Raw genomic sequence first — 20,895 nt, forward strand, 5'->3', positions numbered from 1 at the left:
AAGTAACATAGTTGATGCAATGACTACAATCAATTTGTCATAGAGAAGTTGCCTTAAAAATTGTGACAGTGTTGAAAAGCTCACATTGTTTACAGTACATTCTGTCTCTGCTGATATGATTATTTTCAGTATATTTTTTGCTACTATGCACCATAATGCCCAAACCCATTCTGAGCAGTTTAAGACACGAGCAAAACCACTCTCCCGGTAAGTAAAAGCTTCTATACGTGAATTACGTTACTTTAAAAACAAGCAGAAAAATTTGATCCATCACTAGTTGTATATAGTCTTTATCAACAACTTCTTCCAATATTGACATAAAACTGAAGGGTAGCTTTTTCTGCCCTTGCTGAACACCTGACCAGCAGCAGAATACTTGCAAAATAGACTACTGAGTATCTTAAAAACTTATTAATTCATGTGATTTGTCAAGATCTGCACATTGATTTCTCACTATCCAAAAATGGTGGTTTAAGCCATTAATCATCTAGTTTAACATCAAAATGGTTACTAACTGCAGAAGCCTAACTAAGTTTAAATATGATATTTTGGAAAAACAGCACTATTTCTTAATGCAAATAGGTTCTTGACAGATACCCTGCTTGTTAAACAGGAACAGAGGTCTTAATTGTAACTATCTGCTGCATGTGGCAGACTGAGATCAGCTCAGATTTAGCACCGGGGGTTCATTTATATCCCACCAGCTAACTTCCTTTCCATTCTGGGCAGTAGCTGGGAGCGTGGTGAACTGAGAGACAGCTCGCTGAAAGTAGCTAAGTGGCAGGATTGGCTGTTGGGGCCATCCTGTGGGGAATTGGGGATAAGGCAGCTGTGGAGAGAGGATGCAGGTGGTGGTGGTGATGGCAGTGGTGGACTATGAATCTGCAGCAGGGAAAACATTAAGTTTCTTTGAGAATCAGGAGGGGAATTTCTGTTTCCTGACTCCGCAAAGAAAGATCAAAAGGAAAGTTTTTAAAAAAAAAGCTTACCTATTGGCCTCATTTCTCTTCCATGCAATATCTTAGCCTGGCGAGAAACTCACTCTGACTTCCCGTTTATTAGGTTGCTGTGCTAAATTTCAGCCAGCTACTAATGCTGTCATCTGGACCCAACTGACATATGTATGAAAAGATCTGCACATTTAGGATGGGCCTCCTAGCTGCCTGCTCAGTTGAACAGCTTAAAACCTCATTCAGATGGCAGCTCCAGGGCAGCAAAGTAACCAGGACACTTCCCATCTGCCTGAATTCTGTACGGTCAATAAATTTAAATATCGGAAAGACTTGAACTTTTCACAGCCAACGTTCACTTTACAGCCACTGAAATATTTTTGAAACAGTTGTTTGGTAGTACAATACTTGACTATTGCTCAGAAAAGAAATAGGTTGAAGTTTTTCGCCTTGCATTCACTAGGACACTACAAGATACCAGTATAAAGGGAAACCAACATTTTATACTGTATGAGAAGAGAATGCTGATTGGTTGGGAAGTGGATTCTGATTGGTAGAGGCATTGACATGAAGAATGTACCAGTTGATGGTGATTGACAGATAACTGCCAAGCATCATTTGAAATTTAAACCAAGCAGCTTGACCCTGATTAGTGAAGACATTGCCCAGAGAAATGAATTAACAAGACAAATAATCTCCCAGCCCTGCATATTTCCAGTATGTGGATGATACGTTTTCTATATTTAAATCTGCAGCTGCATGTAATAATTTCCTTACAAGTCTTAATGGGCACCATCCTGCACTCAGGTTCAGAGTTGAAATGAAGCACTCAAATTCTCACCGGCATGCGGAGCCGAGAGAGAATCAGCCTTTGGGTGATGATGTTTGATTGAGAGTGTTGTCCGCTATCCACAACAAGTCATACTTGTTGAGGTAATGAGACAACACCCATTGGCACACCACCAGTCAGTGCTGCTGAAGGTGATAGACAAATCCAGTTGAGTCATGGCATGTTCAATCAGATTCCTCCTTGAAATAACGTGTGTTTCCCTGCTTGTGGCTCTGGGTGCAAACAATCTCTCATCTTTGTACAATGCTTACAATGCAGAAGGAGGCTATTTGTCCCATTGAGTGTGCACCAACCACAATTCCACCCAGGTTCTGTCCCCATAACCCTACTTATTTATCCTACTAACCCCTTGACACTAATTTAGCATGGCCAATCAATCTAACTTGCGCACTTTTGGGATTGTGGGAGGAAACCGGAGCACCCAGCGGAAACCCACACAGACATGGAGAAAACATGCAAACTCCACACAGACAGTAACCCAAGCCAGGAATTGAACCGGGGTCCCTGGCGTTGTAAGGCAGCAGTGCTTGCCACTGTGCTGCCCTTTCACTGGTTTAAAGTCCAACTTCAGACTGAAACATCTATTTGTAGAACACAATGTGCAAATGAAAATAAATAAAGCTTTTAAATAGATATTGGTTTTACATTCTGCATTGCATAATAAAGTTGGAGCAAAATCGAAAATTCAGGAATCTTGAGATTAACGAAGCCTAGGTTCAGTTTTTTTTAAGAGAATGAAACAGAAATATCATTGAGACAAAAGTCTGTGGTTTGTAACTGATGTCTACAATAATTGGATGTTAAGGCACTTAGATGGCCAACTGTCCCTCCCCCATTTCTGTTGCCATTGATCATGGAACCCTGCCTTCCAAAGCTTTTCAGTATGACGCAAATAAACAACATAAGCAACAATGTCATAATAGACAAAAGTTCTGGCCAGAATTTTTAAGGTATCGGGGTCATATTCCCACTGCCATTTTATGCTCTAATGAGGACTGATTGGCAGTAGATGGGACTTCTGCCCATCACTTGGGGGAAAGCCCCATCTTGGGGAGCAGCTGACCAATCAGATTGGCTGGCAGCTCTCCAGTCCCTCCAGGAACAACACTGCAGTGGCTGGAAGAGGCACTGCAAGAAACTTCCTGAGCTTAAGAACGTAAGAACATAAGAACATAAGAAATAGGAGCAGGAGGAGGCCATCTAGCCCCTCGAGCCTGCCCCGCCATTCAATAAATCATGGCTGATCTGTCGTGGCTCAGTTCCACATTCCCGCCCTCTCCCCATAATCCTTAATCCCCCTCGCTTATCAAAAACCCATCAACCCGCGTCTTAAAAATATTTAGCGAGGCAGCCTCCACCACTTCAACGGGCAGAGAATTCCAGAGACTCACCACCCTTTGAGTGAAGAAGTTCCTCCTCAACTCCGTTCTAAACCGCCCCCCCTTTATCTTGAGGCTGTGCCCCCTAGTCCTACTGTCCTTTCTGAGCAGGAAGAGTCTCTCCACCTCTATCCTATCCATCCCATTCATCATCTTATATGTCTCAATGAGATCTCCCCTCATTCTTCTAAACTCTAACGAGTACAAGCCTAGTTTATTCAGCCTCTCCTCATAGTTCAACCCCCTCAACTCCAGTATCAGCCTATTAAACCTCCTCTGCACTCCCTCCAAGGCCAAAATATCCTTGCGTAAGTATGGCGACCAAAACTGCACACAGTACTCCAGCTGCGGCCTCACCAATGCCCTATACAGCCGCAGCAAGATCTCTCTACTTTTATATTCAATCCCCCTCGCTATGAAGGCCAGCATCCCATTCGCCTTCCTGACCACCTGCTGCACCTGCAGGCTGGGTTTTTGTGACTCATGCACAAGGAACCCGAGGCCCCTCTGCACCGTCGCCTGCTGCAGTTTTTCGCCCCGTAAGTAATAGTCCTTCCTACCATTCTTCCTACCAAAGTGGACCACCTCGCACTTGCCAACATTAAATTCCATTTGCCATTTCCTGGCCCATTCGCCCAGCCTATCTAGATCCTTCTGTAGAGTCTCCGCACCCTCCGCGCAATTTGCCGTTCCACCAATCTTGGTGTCATCAGCAAATTTTGACACCATACACTCGGTTCCCTCCTCCAGATCATCTATATAAATGGTAAATAGCTGAGGCCCCAGCACCGACCCCTGGGGCACTCCACTAGTCACCAACCGCCAATCCGAATAGCACCCATTAACCCCCACTCTCTGCCTCCTATTTGACAACCAATCCTCTGTCCACGCTAACACCCTACCCCCAACTCCATGTCCCCTGACCTTCTGCAATAACCTCTTGTGAGGTACCTTGTCAAACGCCTTCTGAAAATCAAGAAAGACCACATCCACCGGCTCTCCTCTATCCACCGCCCTAGACACATCCTCATAGAACTCCAATAAATTTGTTAGACATGACTTCCCCTTAACAAAACCGTGCTGCGTCTGCTCTATCAAGCAATTCCCCTCAAGATGCCTCGCTATTTCCTCCTTGATGACGGATTCTAACATTTTTCCTACAACAGACGTTAAACTAACCAGCCTATAATTCCCTGCCTTTTGCCTGGCACCCTTCTTGAACAACGGCATAACATTAGCCGTTTTCCAATCTTCCGGCACTTCCCCAGAATCCAGCAACGTTTGGAAAATAACCACCAAGACATCCGCTATCACCTCCGCCGTTTCTTTCAGAACCCTCGGATGCATTCCATCCGGTCCTGGGGACTTGTCCACAATCAGTCCCTCCAGTCTGTCGAGCACTGCCTCTCTAGCAACAATAATGTCGTTGCGACCCTCCAGTCCTACCACCTTTCCATCACTAACACCCGGCAAATTATTCACGTCTTCCTCCGTGAAGACCGAAACAAAGAAGTTATTCAAGGCCTCAGCCATTTCCCCATCCCCTACCACTAAGTCCCCCTTCTCATCCTCTAAGGATCCAACGTTCACCCTAGCCAGCCTCTTCCTTTTTATATATTTATAAAAACTCTTGCTATCCTTTTTTATATTAAGCACTAGCCCAGCTTCATAGTTTCTCCTACCCTTCTTTATCAACTTCTTTGTCAATCTTTGTTGACATTTAAACCTCTCCCAATCCTCTTCTCGCCCAGTACTCTTAGCTACTCTAAACACCTCCGCTTTTAATTTAACACTTTCCTTCACCTCCTTCGTTATCCACGGCTTATTACCTCTTCTCCTACGGTCCTTTTTGACCATCGGAATAAATTTCTGCTGAGCACCAAGAAAGATCTCCTTAAAGATCCTCCACTGCTCCTCAGCAGACCTACCTTCCAACGCGCTCCCCCAGTCCACATCGCCAATTCTCCTCTCATCCTACCGTAAAATATGTCAATGATCAGGGATATAAGGACAGGAAAAGAAAAGTTAGGATGGTGCTGACGGGAATGATCAGAAGATAGGCTAGCAGAGGGAGTGAGGCAGGGGAGGCATCCCCATTTGGCAGGGGGCTTCTGATGGAGGCGTACCCCTGCACTCCCTGCCGCGATATTACTCCCCCTTTGGTATTTCCCCCCACCTTGATTGTCAACCTTGATCATTGTTCTCAAAACCTGGAGCAGGATTTAAAGCTGGAGACTCAAACAGAAGAACATTCTACTAACTGAACCACAGCCGACACTCATCCTAAAGTGCTTATAAATATTGACCCTGATAGATGCAAAATAAGTAAACTAAAGACCTTACATATAAAAAATATCTTATATGTTAAAAATTATTTTGATGTCTATGGTTTGCATGTTTCAGGGGCATTATTCAATAGTCTGTTCATTTTGTTAACTAGGTTAAGTAGGCCGGAATTCTCCGACTTTGCCTGTAGTTGGGATTATCTGGTCCCACTGCAGTGAATGGAGTTTTGGCCGAGCGCCAAATTCTCCATTCTCGGTGGCAGGGTGAATGAGATCAGAGAATCCTGGTCATAGTCAGGTGCGTTGGTCACACCAGCTACACCAAGTAGCTACACCAAGCTGAGCATTTACCTGAACTGATATAATTTAGACACGTGTGATAATGGGTTAAGTAAAACTTCCTTTTTGCTCATTTTTAGACAGAAACCCTTGCTCCAGGTCGAATTGGCTCTGAACAAAATGCGGCTTCAGTTTCTGAAGAGTGCTCGAGTCTGGCATCACATCCAGCTGTTTCTAGATTACCTAAGACTCTCAGACCACCGTTGGGTCTCAGTGCTATCTCGAGGCTTCCTTCGGCAAAAAGCAGACTGGCATTCCAGAACCAAAGAACATCAATAAATTCCACTGCGATTCACATTCAAGGGCAAGTTGGCCAGGAAATTGCAGGTAAATAATTACTCATTTTGGTATTAGATCATTGATCTACTTGGATCAAAGATCCATATCTGCATCTGTTCTTTTGCACACAAAATTGTTGCTGCACTTTTTGTCATAACAACTAGAGTTGGCAGCTGTGAGAGAGATTATGTTTCCATTATTAATAGAATTAATATAATTTACAATACATAAACAGGATTGAGTTATTTGAAGAAGTACAGAGGATTGACCAACCTATTATGATTGGTGCACTTTTAACTAGACTTTTAAAGTGCACCCAATAAAGTATCATGTAATAGACTTACTTTAAAAATTAAAGCTCAGGGTATGAAAGGAGCAACTGCTAAACTGGCCAATGGACAGAAAGTAGGAAGTGGTGATGAACGGTTGCTTTTGAGACTGGAGGGAACTATTGGAAAACTGTTCTGGATATATATTTGCAACCTGAACATGGGCATATGGAGTATAACCTCGATGTTTATCAATGATACAAAATGTAGAAAATAGTGAAGAGTATAGTGAAATACTTCAGGAGTACATACAATGGTGATAAAATTAGCAAATCTGCTAAAAGGTATGTGGAATCCAATTGGCCTTATAAATAGAGGCATAGGCTACAAAGGTTGGCCTACTTGTACTGAAATCAATGCTACAGATGCCATTTTGGTCTTAAATTGAGTCCAGTGTGAATTGTGCGAGGTGCCATTTTGGGGATGTCAGTAACATGGGTGTTAGAAACACATGCCAGAAATTTGTAGAGTGGGCAGATCAAAACATCAGCAATGCTACCATTTCTGACCATCCCAGCTCTTAAGCACATACATTTAGACATGCTTAAAGCAGCAGGAAGGATTACCCCAGCAGCGCTAGGTAAGGAAGTGATGCTAGACGTGGTTAAAGTTTGGTTTAGATGTCAGGAATTCTGGTCAGATCTCTAGCTGCTTATCATGAGTGATGTAGCCACCACCCCACATGACCTACGTCATGAGAGGGTGACAGAGTAACAAAGAAGAGGACAAGCTGCTCGTAGATGGAGGAGGAGAGGGTTTTCAGCAGGAGGCCTTATTCACCCAGGATCTTTGAAGAGTTGCTCAGACCTGCAACCTCAAAGGAGGGTAGGGACAGCACTGCTAGTGGCTATACAAGCGATAATGATTTTGAATTTCTCAGTGTCTTCACCCTTCCAGGCTGGAGTGGATGATGTCACTGAGTTCACCATTCACTGCAATACAAGGCAGGTGGCTGGCGTTCCTTCTGCCAGGAGAGGGAAGTTCATTCTGTTTGCCCTGACCAAATAAAGAAAGGCAAAGTGTTCTCGTGGCTTTACAAGGGTAGTGAGCTTCCCCACAGTAGAGGGTGCCATTGACTGCATTACAAGGACGTCAGTAGGTGCCTGCTGCGTTTCACTTGTCTGAGCAGATCCTGTGTATACAGAGGGCTTGTCCGTAGGGAATGGCTTCTTTAACATGTTTAGGGTGGAAGCTGAAGAAGTGGAGCATCGTGAGGTTATCTGTGGGCTTGCAGTTGAGTGAAGTGCTGAGGTGACCGTCCTTGTTGAAGATGCATGTGTCCAAGAATGCAACTGATTCTGGAGAGTACTCCATGATGAGTTTGATGGTGGGATGGAACTTGTTGATGTCATCATGTAGTCATTTCAGTAATTCTTTGCCATGAGCCTAAAAGAAGGAAATGTCATTGATGTATCTGGTGTACAGCTTCAATTGACAGTCCTGTGTGGCAAAGAGGTCTTGTTTGATTTTGTCCATGAAGATGTTGGCATATTGAGATATGAATTTGGTCCCCATGGCTGTTCCATGGGTCTGGATGAAGAACTGGCTGTTGAAGGTGAAGGTGTTGTGGTCCAGGATGAAACAGATTTGTTGTAAATTTGAGTCCGAAGATCGGCAGTTGTTGGCGATGAGTACTAAGGCTGTTGCAACAATGCTATTGTTGTGGGGGATGACAATGGATGTCATGGTGTTGGGAGCTGAGACATCCATTGTGATGAGGAATATTTCTGGTTCAGTTAGTCCATGGGTGCTGAGTTTCTGTAAGAAGTGTGTAGTGTCAAGACAGAAGCTGGGAGTTCCTTGTATAATGGGTTTCGGGATGCTTTCGACTTTGCTTCACTCATCTGATGAAGGAGCAGTGCTCTGAAAGCTCGTGATTCCAAATAAACCTGTTGGACTTTAACTTGGCGTTGTGAGACTTCGTACTGTGCTCAACCCAGTCTAACACCAGCATCTCCACTGAATTTTGTGTGACCGTGCTCAGCACATCATGCACATGAATGTCCGGGTCCTAGCAGCAATCACAATGCTTTTATTCTGTACTAGTTCGCTGGTCCCTAAGTTTTTGAGCTATTCCGTCAGAGGATGGTTACTTGGCAACAAGGGCTATCTGCTGACCACCTGACTCACACAATCCAATTAATGTGGCCAACATATGCGTAATGGATGTTGTGCTGCCACACATAGAGCAGCCATGATGTGGAGATGCCAGCGTTGGACTGGAGTAAACACAGTAAGAAGTCTCACAACTTCAGTCCAATAGGTCTATTTGTAGCAAACACCACTAGCTTTCAGAACTGGCTGTTCCTTCATCAGGTGGGTGGGAGTTCTGATCACAAACAGGGCATATAAAGACACAAAGTCAATTTACATGTATAATAATTGGAATGTGAGTCTTTACAGCTAATCAAGTCTTAAAGATACAGATAGTGTGAGTGGAGAGAGCTTTAAGCACAGGTTAAAGAGATGTGTATTGTTTCCAGACAGGAAAGTTAGTGAGATTTTGCAAGTCCAGGCAATTTGTGGGGGTTACAGATAGTGTGACGTTAACCCCAGATCCCAGTTGAGGCCGTCCTCGTATGCGGAACTTGGCTATCAGTCTCTGCTCAGCGACTCTGCGCTGTTGTGTGTTGTGAAGGCCACCTTGGAGAATGCTTACCCGAAGATCAGAGGCCAAATGCCCGAGATTGCTGAAGTGTTCCCCGACAGGAAGAGAACAGTCCTGCCTGATAATTGTCGAGCAGTGTTCGTTCGTCCGTTGTCGTAGCGTCTGCATGGTCTCCCCAGTGTACCATGCCTCGGGACATCCTTTCCTGCAGCGTCTCAGGTAGACAAGGTTGGCCGAGTTGCAAGAGTATGTACTGTGTACCTGGTGGTGTCCTCACGTGAGATGATGGCAACCATTTCGATGATCCAGCACATCTTTCAGATGTTGCTATAGCAGGGTTGTGTGGTGCTGTGGTCACTGTTCTCCAGATGGCTAGGTAGTTTGCTGCGGACCATGGTCTGTTTGAGTTGTGCGGTTGTTTGAAGGCAAGAAATGGGGGTGTGAGGATGGCCTTGGCGAGTTGTTTGTCTTCATCAATGCATGTTGAAGGCTCCGGAGATGATGTTGTAACAATACACATTTTTTTAACCTGTGCTTAATGCTCTCTCCACTCACATTGTCTGTACCTTTAAGACTTGATTAGCTGTAAAGACTCACATTCCAATCATTATTCATGTAAATTGAGTTTGTGTCTTTAAATGCCTTGTTTGTGACCAGAACTCCCACCCACCTGACAAAGGAACAGCCAGTTCTGAAAGCTAGTGGCGTTTGCTACAAATAAACCTGTTAGACGTTAACCTGGTATTATAAGACTTCTTGCACATAGAGCAGACCATTGGGGTACTGCAGCAATGGTTCTGTCACCTGGAGGAGTGCTGCACACCTTACTGGACTACATGTCTTGATTCAAGGTGGCCTGCTCTGCCCTACATCACATTGCTGTCATGAGGATACTGCCCTTGCCACTGGGCAAGCAGTTTAGTGCAAAAGGGTGAAGAAGAGAAAAAAGGAAGAACGGTCTGAGTGAAAATGGGCTGTCTACGTTGCCTCTTCCCTTTGTCTTCCTCCTGTACCTCCTTGCACTTCCACGCTTCTTCTCCACAGCTGGTCACCATGTGGCAAAGGTTGTTCCCTCATAATGGTGAGGTTACAAGGTATGCAGCAGACAACCATGAACCTTGAAAGCCTCTTTTCTGAGTATTACGAATCTCGCCTCAGAGCAGTCCAGGCAGCAGACGCATTGATGGTGGATTTGAAAGGGAAATGGACAACCCCCGAGAATAGAGTACCATGAACACTATCAGCTAACAGAGAAGCCAAAATGGGAAGTTGGTTGTTTTGCAGTTAAATGGGTAAAGGCTCAGGAGAACAGGAGGTGTGTGTCTCAAAGCCAAAATGAACTCAGAGGGTAAATGGGGAGAAAGAAGAGACATTGAAGAAAGTTGAGTGTAGGTCAAGTGGGATTCTTATAGAATGTTTGGCCTGGTGGGTGTGGCAAAACAGCAGTGGAAGCTGAAGAGATCGTCTTAATGATGAAGAAATCCATGAGTTTCTTTCACTGGTTGTTGGAAGAGACAGGCTGGAAGTTTAAGAAGACAGCTTTCAGTAGAACAAAAATCTAAGTTTCTTGCATTCCAGAATTTTTCTGGAACAGTAAACTGCTTTATCAGACTAGAATAGAACCCATATGCAGACTATGGTTCGCAACTCCTTGGAGAGGCTGGGAAACACAGCACTTTGAAAACCTGGCCCAGCTTCATGAAAACTGCAGAGAAGTAGGCCATGCCTACACGTGCAGTGAGCGGACCAGTACACAGGCTTTTGACCTGAATAAGCCTGCACCTATAAGTCAGACAGCCCTGAAATGGGGAACCTGGAATCAGGACCTATTCACTATTTTAAATAGCTCCCTTCCCACCAGTCAGATATTCCGGTACTGCTGAAGGTGACTCCCCAACCCCACCCCGGGTGGTGGTAGAGGAAAGCCATGCAAAACACCATTGACATTAATGGGACTGGAAGATCCCACTCCTTGTGTCTGCAAAATGTTTTGCATGCAGTTGATAGTATCTTACACCCTGGGCAGGCCTGTGATCTTAGAAAACACAGGTGCTTGCCTTGCCTATTTCACTTTGGCAAGAGAGAATGAAGTGTACTTAGCAACCGATGAGTAGAGAGCCTCAGCGACCTCCCTCGTGCAACAATGGACAGTAAATTGCAAAATGTTAAAGGAACTAGATCCATAAGAGTTCAGAGGCAGAACCATCATCACAGCCATTGGCATTGTGGTCCCTGTCCTGTTTTGATGCTGCAGTTGTGGCCGTGATAATTGGCAGATTTCAGCGACTGATCAACTGTAATTGCAGGTGGCATGAACACCTGCCTTGGGGGGTGGGGACGATATGTATTCTCTAACTATCTAGATTAGATTCCAATGACATAATTAAGACCCGATCTGTGATTTTTAACCTGAGCTGTGAGGAGAGCTGCCAGGGAAAAGCCAGCTCCCTGGTGGCTTCCTCTGAACAATACCATTTTAAGCTGTTTCTTGTTAACTGCTCAGCCGCTTTAGTCAGGATTTTGGAAAACAGTAAGGAATTGAGGAGCGACTGTTAGAGTTGGTTGAACATGCCATTGCTGATCCCCATGAGCATTACAGTCACTTTGCTGCTGCACTCCTGCTCAGGAGTAAATATTCAGGACGAAGTATCTGTCAGTAACACTGCTATTTCTGTACTACCTCTTGTGAGTTTATCTTGTTTATCCTTTAGCTATCCTATCTCTGTCTTAATTCTCCTTATAATTCTGGACTTCATGGAATACTTTACTTTCTTCTGTATTCTTTGACATTCCCATTTCATATATCTCTTTATGTTTGTTGTTGGTCTTGAATATTTTTCACTTATTTTTCCTTTCTTTTCCCAGTTGTCACTGTACCTTCTCAGCTAAAGGATTTGGCTCTTTATTGGGGTAAGGTTCTATGGCACCAAGCATCCTCTAATTCCTAGGTGTAATGGCCATTGCCAAGAGTCCCTTGTTAATACATTAGACTTAACACATTATTAGCGGGTGGTTTGTCTGCTGGGACATTACAATCAAGCTGTTCCTCTGTTACATGATATTGCGGGACATACAGTCACCCAGATACACAGACAAAGATATGCACGCACAGATAAACAGAGACATACACAGAAATGCACACACATGCACAGATAGACAGAAAAATACATATAAACACACAGATACACATGAAAATACACACTATGTACACAGAGTTAAATATTCAACATGTGTACACACATGCACACATACAGATACACATCTACGCATATATACTCAGACACATGCACAAACAGAAGAACAGAGTTCTACATAGAAATATATATAAATATACAGAAATACACGGATACATACATAGAGACACACGTTTAACTAGAGTAAATAGTTCCATTTAAAGTACTAACATTAGCCACAGTGAGCTGAATTAACACCTTCTGTGCTGTAGTTTTGATGGGTTTATTATTATTTCCATTGCTGAACTCAAAATCAGTATAAACTCAAGGATTGAACCTCACAACTATCTGCTTGGTATGAGTGGGAAACTCACTAACTTGCTAAGCTAACAGGTGTCTGTTATTAAATAAAAGCAGAAAATGCTGGAAATACTGAGCAGGTCTGGCAGCATATGTGGAGAGAGAAACAGAAATAACAGGTGGAATATTATCATTTCTAAGTTTTTTCTGCTGTGGAGATCAAAAATGAGTTCCAGCCCCAATAGTGTTGGCTGGCCACATACCATCACAAACATGGCAGGCAGCCTACTAACAGACTGCTTCCTTGTTCCCACTTCAATTAAAGACAGAGGTGGGAGGCCCATTCATAAGCTGGGAATGGTCAGGAGTCCCAGTGGGAAGTGTGAGTGCTGCTGATGCAGGTAGGGAAATTTAATGACATCTCAAATTGGAGACAGTGACTGAAGTAAAGAATAATGAATGGCCACAGCTACTTGCCATCATTGTGGGAGGGGAGCCCCCACACAGGATAGTTTGTAATCGCAGCCCTAGTTTTCTTATCCCTGTATGCCTGAAAATGTCCTTTCCACGTCCATCTTGTCATTACTGTTCAGGATTTTGTATACTTCAATCAAATTACCGTTTACTGTTCTAAACTTGAATGGAAACAAGCCCAGCCTTTCCAGCTTTTCCTCAAAAGACCACCTGCTCATTCCAGGTATCAATCTAATCAGCCTAGTTGACTACCTGCTGCTGCTGGGCAGGTGACAGCTGCCATATTGACCCTGCCTTCAGCAAGAATGGTAAGAGGCAGGATAATGTCTGAGAGCTGACCCATGCACTCCCATCAAATTTTGCTCAGCAAATATGTCTCACCTCCAACCCCACTTTCTTGTGTCCAAGAAGATTCAGTTATTTCAGGTTGGTGACAATTCCACAGAACTGGGAGTGCTCAGAGATCCAACACTTCATAAATCTACAGGGGGCAGGAGAAAAGAGGAGACAGTAGTTCTGTGTTAGGGTGGATGGCAGCAATAATCAAATGACAACAGGGACGATGATGAATGGTAAAGACAAAAGGATGATGGAAATAGGACAAGAAAGAAAAGATGTGTCTAGAGGAGGTGTAAACAAGAGAATGCGGAATTGTTATGAACAACTTGCATCTGAAAGAAAAGCAGATTTGTGACTTTTAAGGGGCGCCTTGACAAGTACATGAATAGGATGGGAATAGACAGATATGGTCCCCGGAAGGGTAGGGGGTTTTAGTTAGTTGGGCAACATGGTTGGTGCAGGCTTGGAGGGCCAATGGGCCTGTTCCTGTGCTATAATTTTCTTTGTGCTTTGTTCTATTATGATTTGGAATGGTTGAATTCACTGAGTCCAGAAGGCTATAATGTGCATTATTGAAAGATGGTGCTGTTCCTTGAATTTATGTTGAGCATTATTGGAATAGTGTGGGAGGCAGAGGATAGAGTGGGAGTGCAGCAGTAAATTAAAATGAGGCCACTGGAAGCTCAAGCGTTGCCCATGTGAACTGAGTGGAGGTATTTTGCAAAGTGGTCACCCTGCCTGTGGAGCAGTGAACGCAGTATACTAAATTGACAGAAAGGCAAGTAAATTGATGCGTCACCTGGAAGGTGTGTTAGGAAGAACTCCTTCTGGACGGTAAGAAGGAAGCAGATAAAAAAAGAGGTCTTGCGATCCTTACACCTTAATAGATACACTAACCACCCAATCACCTCACATTTAATTCTCTGCTTCACTCCCACTCTAACCTCTCTGACCTCTGCCTTCCACACTGCTTCAATTAAGCTTATTGTAAACTCAAGCAACAGCACCTCATCTTTTGAATAGGCGTTTTCTAGCCTTCTGGATTCTATGCTGAGTTCAACAATTTCAGATCATAACCTCAGTCGTTTTTGTTGGAAGGCAGCTGTTGTTTCTGATTTCCAATTTTCACCTCCTCTAGACATACCTTTCTGTTTATTTGTCTGTCCCATTACAACCTTTCACAATCGTTCCTTTCGGCAGTTAATCCTTCTTATTACAGCCCTATCACAAAATTTCTTATTTATGCTTTCCTCCCTCACCTTTCATCTGCAGCTTCAAAGAATACTAGATTTCTGAGCACACCATGTTGTAATGAAGGGTCATTATCGATCTGAAATGTTAACTCAGTTTCTTCAGATTTTGCCAGACTCTGCTGAGTATCTCCAGCATTTATGCTTTATTTTAAATTTCCAACATCCACGGTACTTTGTTGTTGTAAGGGTTCGGTGTCGCTGTTTCTATCTGTTTGACAAGATTATATTGCACTGTTTCCTGTCAGCTGCCACTTGTATGGCTAACATGGCAGCATGGTTGCTAATTAAATAGTGTAGAGTCACTAATATAGTTCTGAATCTTTGATTCTGATAACGTGACTTTCCTTCTTTTCCCCTTCAGCAGTATGAACTATGTGCATATACAGTGCAATATCTTGAGTGCTCTTACTTTTATGTTCTTAACAATATCAACTTGCATTTATATAGTGCTTTTTAAATAACAACACAGGTTCTCTGCCTGTCTACAGTTTCTGATTGATTCGTGGTTTGATTTGGTAGTGGAGCCTGACGAATCAGCCTCATTTACTGGTCAGTAGCCCTTGCTTTCACTACTCCCCAACCTTGGTTCTGGGCACTTGAAGATTGGCAGGGAGTTGGGGGGGTAACAGAAGAGGGTGGGGTGGATGAAATAGTTTGCGGTGGGAGTGGAACATGTAGAAAGGGTTATGGAATGGTGTAGGAAGAAGAGATGGGATAACAGTGGGTTTGATATGAGAGAGTTGAAAAGAATGGGGGATGCAATGACATAGGAGAGAAGACATAGGAAGGATAAAATGACATGGGATGCAAATTTAAAGAAGTATTGTTGCAGGAATGACAACTATTTCACTGCAAATGTTTCATGGGCCTCTGCTAGCTTATCATAATAAAACATCCCAAAGACCTTCACAAGAGCACTATAAATCATTATTTGACACCCAGCATTGTTAGGACAGAGAACCAGAGACATAGTCAAAGAGGTCTAACCCAGTCCTTGCTGACGCAATGCTGCACTCAAGCCTCCTTCCGTCTTCTCATCTATATCTAATTGAAATTAAAAGTAACATTAAAACCAGGAATACTTAAGAAGCCAGAATTACAGGGACATAAAGTGCAGGTGTTAGTGGGAATGAAGGCAATTTTAGAGATAGGCAGGAGTAAGGCCATGGAGGGATTTGAAAACTGAGAATTTTAAAATCAAGACGTTGCTCGACAAAGAATCGTTGTTGGTCATGGGTGACGGGTGAATAGATTTGGTGTGTATTAGGACAGGCAGCAGAGATTTGGATGACCTCAATTGTTTGGAGCAGGGACCGAAGATAGATATTGAATGGGAGGAAATTTCTGCTTATCCAATACTGGATGTTTTTCGTGCAGTCTGATAATTAAGCAGGACTTTGCAAATTGCTTGCCTGCATAAAAACAGTGGCTTCCCTTCAGGAATGGTAGCAGCACACTCTGAAACATCCTGAGAACAGGAAAGAATATAAATCCTCATTACTTCTTTAGCTGTGACCAGATATGGTTCCAGAGACTGTGAACTAATTAGCTCTGATTGGTAATAAGTTAAGCCTATTGATTAGCACCATTAGTTGTATTGTGCAAAATAGTACCTGCTGGCTAGGTGATGTCAGAGAGAGGATATTCATTCAGATTTAGTGCTATTTCCAACAGCTTCTGTGATGAAATTAAGATTGAGCTAATTGAAGCACGGAGTGATAGCTGAGGATTCATTTACTCAGATCCCACATATTCATTTTTTATTATGGGCCACTTTGTCTATTCTGTGGTAGTATTGATTGCATAATTAGCATGGATCCACAATGCTGAGAGCCAACATTAATTTAAAAAAAGGTTTCACTTTTGCCTATTAATCTATAGATGTTAACTACAGCCTTACAAAATAAATGCATTCCTTCAGCTGCTTCTTCTTGACCATTGATACTAAGATCATCAGGTCACTTGTGAAGAAATTATCAGATGTTTTCTTTTAGTTTAAAGAACAAAATAAAGACATTTTTATTCCTGTTCTGAATCGCAAGGAATTCAAATTATAGTTGTATTAAGTTTTCACCTAATTATTTAGAGGTTTTGTAACAGTATGTGGATTTGGAGAGTAAGAGTCTACTCCACAAAAAATAGCACTGTTGTTTAAGACAACTAAATGGTTTTAAACAAAGAACAACACAGCACGGGAAACGGGCCCTTCGGCCCAACGAGCCCACGCCTGACTGTAACTTGCTTGCACTTCAATGGGACAAAGCAGTACTGTTTGCGATTTGTAGTGAAATTATAAATGCGTGTACAGATTAAGATATTAACTATAAAGAGTGAACAGTAGAAATATTCCCCCAAAAACACCTGCAGCCACATCTTTCATGGTCATCATTAGCAAATGTAAAATGCATTGATGCACAAACAAATTGGCTGGGCTTTCTCTGATTTTGACCAATTTTGAACAGAGGTTTGTAACATTCTCTCTCTCCTTTCAAACTATTGAGTATGTGGCAATGACTTAAACGTACCATAAGAAAAGCAGAAGATTAGAGAATATGAGCATTGCTGAAGGCGAGCATAGTACTTTTGAGGACTATGGGGAATCAGCCTTTGAAGACACTAATATTGTAATGCATGATTTAAAGGCTTATGTAAATTTGATGCAGAAATGAAAGAAACATGAACATATTGCTTTTGGACTTCCCTTTCTTGCTCATTACATTTCATGTCAAGTGTTGTGTTTAACCCTGGAGCAATTTTAAGACAACTGGATGAGTTGGAGAGAGTTCTGATTGGTGCTAAACTGGATGTATATTGTAGATTCTGCAAAACATAGTAGATACACAATATAAATCAAGAAAATAAAACAAGTGATATTGTCTGCTTAATTCAAAAATTTTTGATTGACAAGGCAGATGTGGAAATGATGTTTCCTCTTGTGGGTGAATCCAGAACTTAGGAGCATTGTTTTAAAATTAGGGTTTGTCCTTTTAGGATAACATAAGAACAAAAGAAGTAGGAGCAGGAGTAGGCCATCTAGCCCTTTGAGCCTGCCGCTCCATTCAGTAAGATCATGGCTGATCTGAAGTGGATCCGTTCCATTTTCCCGCTTTCTCCCCATAACCCTTAATTCCCTTGTCTATCAGAAACCTATCTACCCATGACTTAAATATATTCAGCGAGGTAGCCTCCACCACTTCAACGGGCAGAGAATTCCAGAGATTCACCACCCTTCGAGTGAAGAAGTTCCTTCTCAACTCCAATCTAAACTGCACCCCCCCCCCCCTTATTTTGAGGCTGTGCCCTCTAGTCCTGCTATCCTTTCTAAGCGGGAAGAATCTCCCTGCCTCTACTCTATCTATCCCCTTCATTATCTTGTATGTCTCTATAAGATCCCCCCTCAGCCTACTAAACTCCAACGAGTACAGACCCAGTCTATTCAGTCTCTCTTCATAGGCTAAGCCCCTCATCTCCGGTATCAGCCTAGAGAACCTTCTCTGCACTCCCTCCAAGGCCAATATATCCTTCCGCAAGTGCGGCGACCAGAACTGCATACAGTACTCCAGCTTTGGCCTCACCAGTGCCCTGTACAGTTGCAGCAAAACCTCCCTGCTTTTATATTCTATCCCCCTTGCGATAAAGGCCAACATTCCATTCGCCTTCTTGATCACCTGCTGCACCTGCAGACTGGGTTTTTGCGATTCGTGCACAAGGACCCCCAGGTCCCTCTGCACCATAGCATGCTGCAGCTTTTCGCCTTTTAAATAATAATCCCTCCTTCTATTATTTCTACCAAAATGGATAACCTCACATTTGCTAACATTATACTCCATCTGCCAGGTTCTCGCCCACTTGCTCAGCCTATCCAGATCTCTCTGCAGACTTTCCACACCCTCCACGCAATTTGCTTTTCCACTCATCTTTGTGTCATCAGCAAATTTCATCACCCTACACTCAGCACCCCCCTCCAGATCATCTATATAAATGGTAAACAGTTGAGGCCCCAGCACCGATCCCTGCAACACTCCACTAGTCACCAACTGCCAACCAGAATAGCACCCATTGATTCCAACTCTCTGCTTCCTAATGGACAACCAATCCTCTATCCACGCTAACACCTTACCCCCAACTCTGTGCACCCTAACCTTTTGCAGCAAACTTTTGTGAGGCACCTTATCAAACGCCTTTTGGAAATCTAAAAACACCACATCCACCAGTTCCCCTCTGTCTACTGCACTAGTCACACGCTCACAGAAATTCAATAAATTTGTTAAACACAACTTCCCCTTAACAAATCCGTGCTGCGTCTGCTTGATCAAACCATTCTTTTCTAGCTGCCTCGCTATTTTTTCTTTGATGACGGATTCTAGCATTTTTCCAACTACAGATGTTAAACTAACCGGCCTATAATTCCCTGCCTTTTGTCTGCTACCTTTTTTAAACGGCGGCGTAACATTAGCCGTTTTCCAATCTTCCAGCACATCCCCGGAATCCAGCGAATTTTGATAAATAATTACTAAGGCATCTGCTATCACCTCTGCCATTTCTTTCAGAACCCTGGGATGCATTCCAACCGGTCCTGGGGACTCGTCCACCTTCAGTCCCGTTAGTCTATCAAGCACTACCTCTTTAGTGACAGTAATCGCATTAAGGACCTCATCTCCTACCATCCTTCTATCTTTAATATCCGACAAACTATTCGTGTCCTCCTCCGTGAAGACCGACACAAAAAACTTATTTAAAGCCTCAGCCATTTCCTCATCGCCCACCGCTAAATCCCCCCTCTCGTCTTTCAAGGGTCCAACATTCACTCTAGCCATTCTCCTCCTTTACGTATTTATAGAAATTAGGAAAATTGTTTCCCCTCAAGGTTGTGTGACTTTAGAACCCTCTGCATCAAAAGGCAGTGGAGGTGGGGGCCGTGGAATATTTTTAAGCAGTGTTAGATGGATTCTTGTTCAGCAAGGGAATCAAAGGTGACCAGAATAGATGAGAATGTAGAATTTGAAACACAAACAGATCAGCCATGATCTTATCAAATGACAGAGCAAGCTTGAGTGGCCAAATGGCCTACTTCTGCTCTTATGTTGAATGTTTGCAAGTCTGTTGCTTTGTAGATTATAAATTCCTGCTATTTACCTTACTTACACCACAGTGAGTCTTTAAAGTCTACACAGATTGACATTCCATGCAGAAAATTGATGCTAGAGCTTCCAGCTTAACAGGCAGTGTGTACATATTCCAGCCTAAAAGTGTGTTATTTGCAGTGTTGCTAAAGGCAGGAGAAGAAGCATTGGGAGTATAATAACCCCAGGAGTCAACTGTAAAGGAACAGTGATTTATTGCAGAAAATAAAGGTAAAGCTAAAAACACCACAAGCCTGTGGTGAATATACATAGATGCCAACCAGGGAAATGTAATAATGGATCCACTCAGAGGCCTGCTTTATACAGGGCTTGGTTTACAAACTCCACTTAGTTAGCTAAGTACCACTCCCCAGGGAGCTGTTATTCAGTTAGTTTTACGGAGAGGTCAATCAGTGATTCCTCATGCCAGTCATGCAGGTTATCACATAGAATCCACACCTATGAGAAGTGTTGAGCCCTTTACAGATGCTTAAAGCCTTGAGATTGCCTTTGCAAAATTAACCTGCCCACCTGGCCAATCCTACTTCCAAGAACGAATCACACTGCAGTCCCTCAATGGGCCCCCAAGACTTGTCTGCGACAAGTGCCCCCAGATTTTGCTGGATCTTTAAATGGCCTTGCTGTCTGCACTGTTTACTTAAAAGCTGTCTCATCCCTTACCTTTCTACAACCCTCATTAAGGAGATAGATGGTTATTATCCTAATAGGTAGAATCCACTTCAATCTGTGCTCTGGCTTTGCCTTTTTTACTGGCTACTCATGGCCGATAACCAGGAAGGAACCAGTGTAGGAACAGATGCTTGGTTGGAACTGAAAATAACAGTGCAATTAAGCACTGTTTTCAGAAACTTAAATACGCATTTATTTCTGGGCTCGCTGAAATAGCACAGCTCCTTTTAAATTAAAGGATTATTTTTAGAACATTAACAGATAACATGGGAGATAAAAAAGAGAAAACTACAAGCTGCTTTGACAGGAACTCCAGATACAGTAATGACATAATGTGAAAGAGCACAGCTTGAACAGGTTAAAAGGTCAAATAACTATGAGCTCATCATAATAAAGCTCTCCTAATATTCCCTTTTTAATCTGTTTCTATCTTTGGAAGCCATTGATTTTCCATTTTCTCTGCTCGTGTCTCTATGAATCATGCGTGTACCATGACCCCAGCTAGGGGAACAGGCTGACCAACT

The 20,895-nt window shown here is 43.1% G+C and overlaps 1 protein-coding gene across 7 annotated transcripts in view; it reads left to right on the forward strand.

Annotated features, from left to right (window-relative positions):
* Window positions 1-20,895, forward strand: part of LOC145349086 (microtubule-associated tumor suppressor candidate 2-like) — a 453,839-nt gene that overhangs the window by 174,340 nt on the left and 258,604 nt on the right. For 6 of the 7 annotated variants that reach the window (XR_013888055.1, XM_080197409.1, XM_080197415.1 and 3 more), the window contains 2 exons: window positions 5,884-6,130; window positions 11,885-11,929. Coding sequence is in view for 6 of the 7 variants with exons in the window: in XM_080197409.1 (XP_080053535.1) it covers window positions 5,884-6,130; window positions 11,885-11,929 (292 nt within the window). In the remaining variant the exon portion in view is untranslated. The remainder of the gene's footprint in view (window positions 1-5,883; window positions 6,131-11,884; window positions 11,930-20,895) is intronic. The other variant, XM_080197414.1, reaches the window with a different exon arrangement.

This window comes from Carcharhinus amblyrhynchos, chromosome 10 (assembly GCF_965287045.1).
Source record: "Carcharhinus amblyrhynchos chromosome 10, sCarAmb.v2.hapA, whole genome shotgun sequence".
NCBI classification, from domain to species: Eukaryota; Metazoa; Chordata; class Chondrichthyes; order Carcharhiniformes; family Carcharhinidae; genus Carcharhinus; species Carcharhinus amblyrhynchos.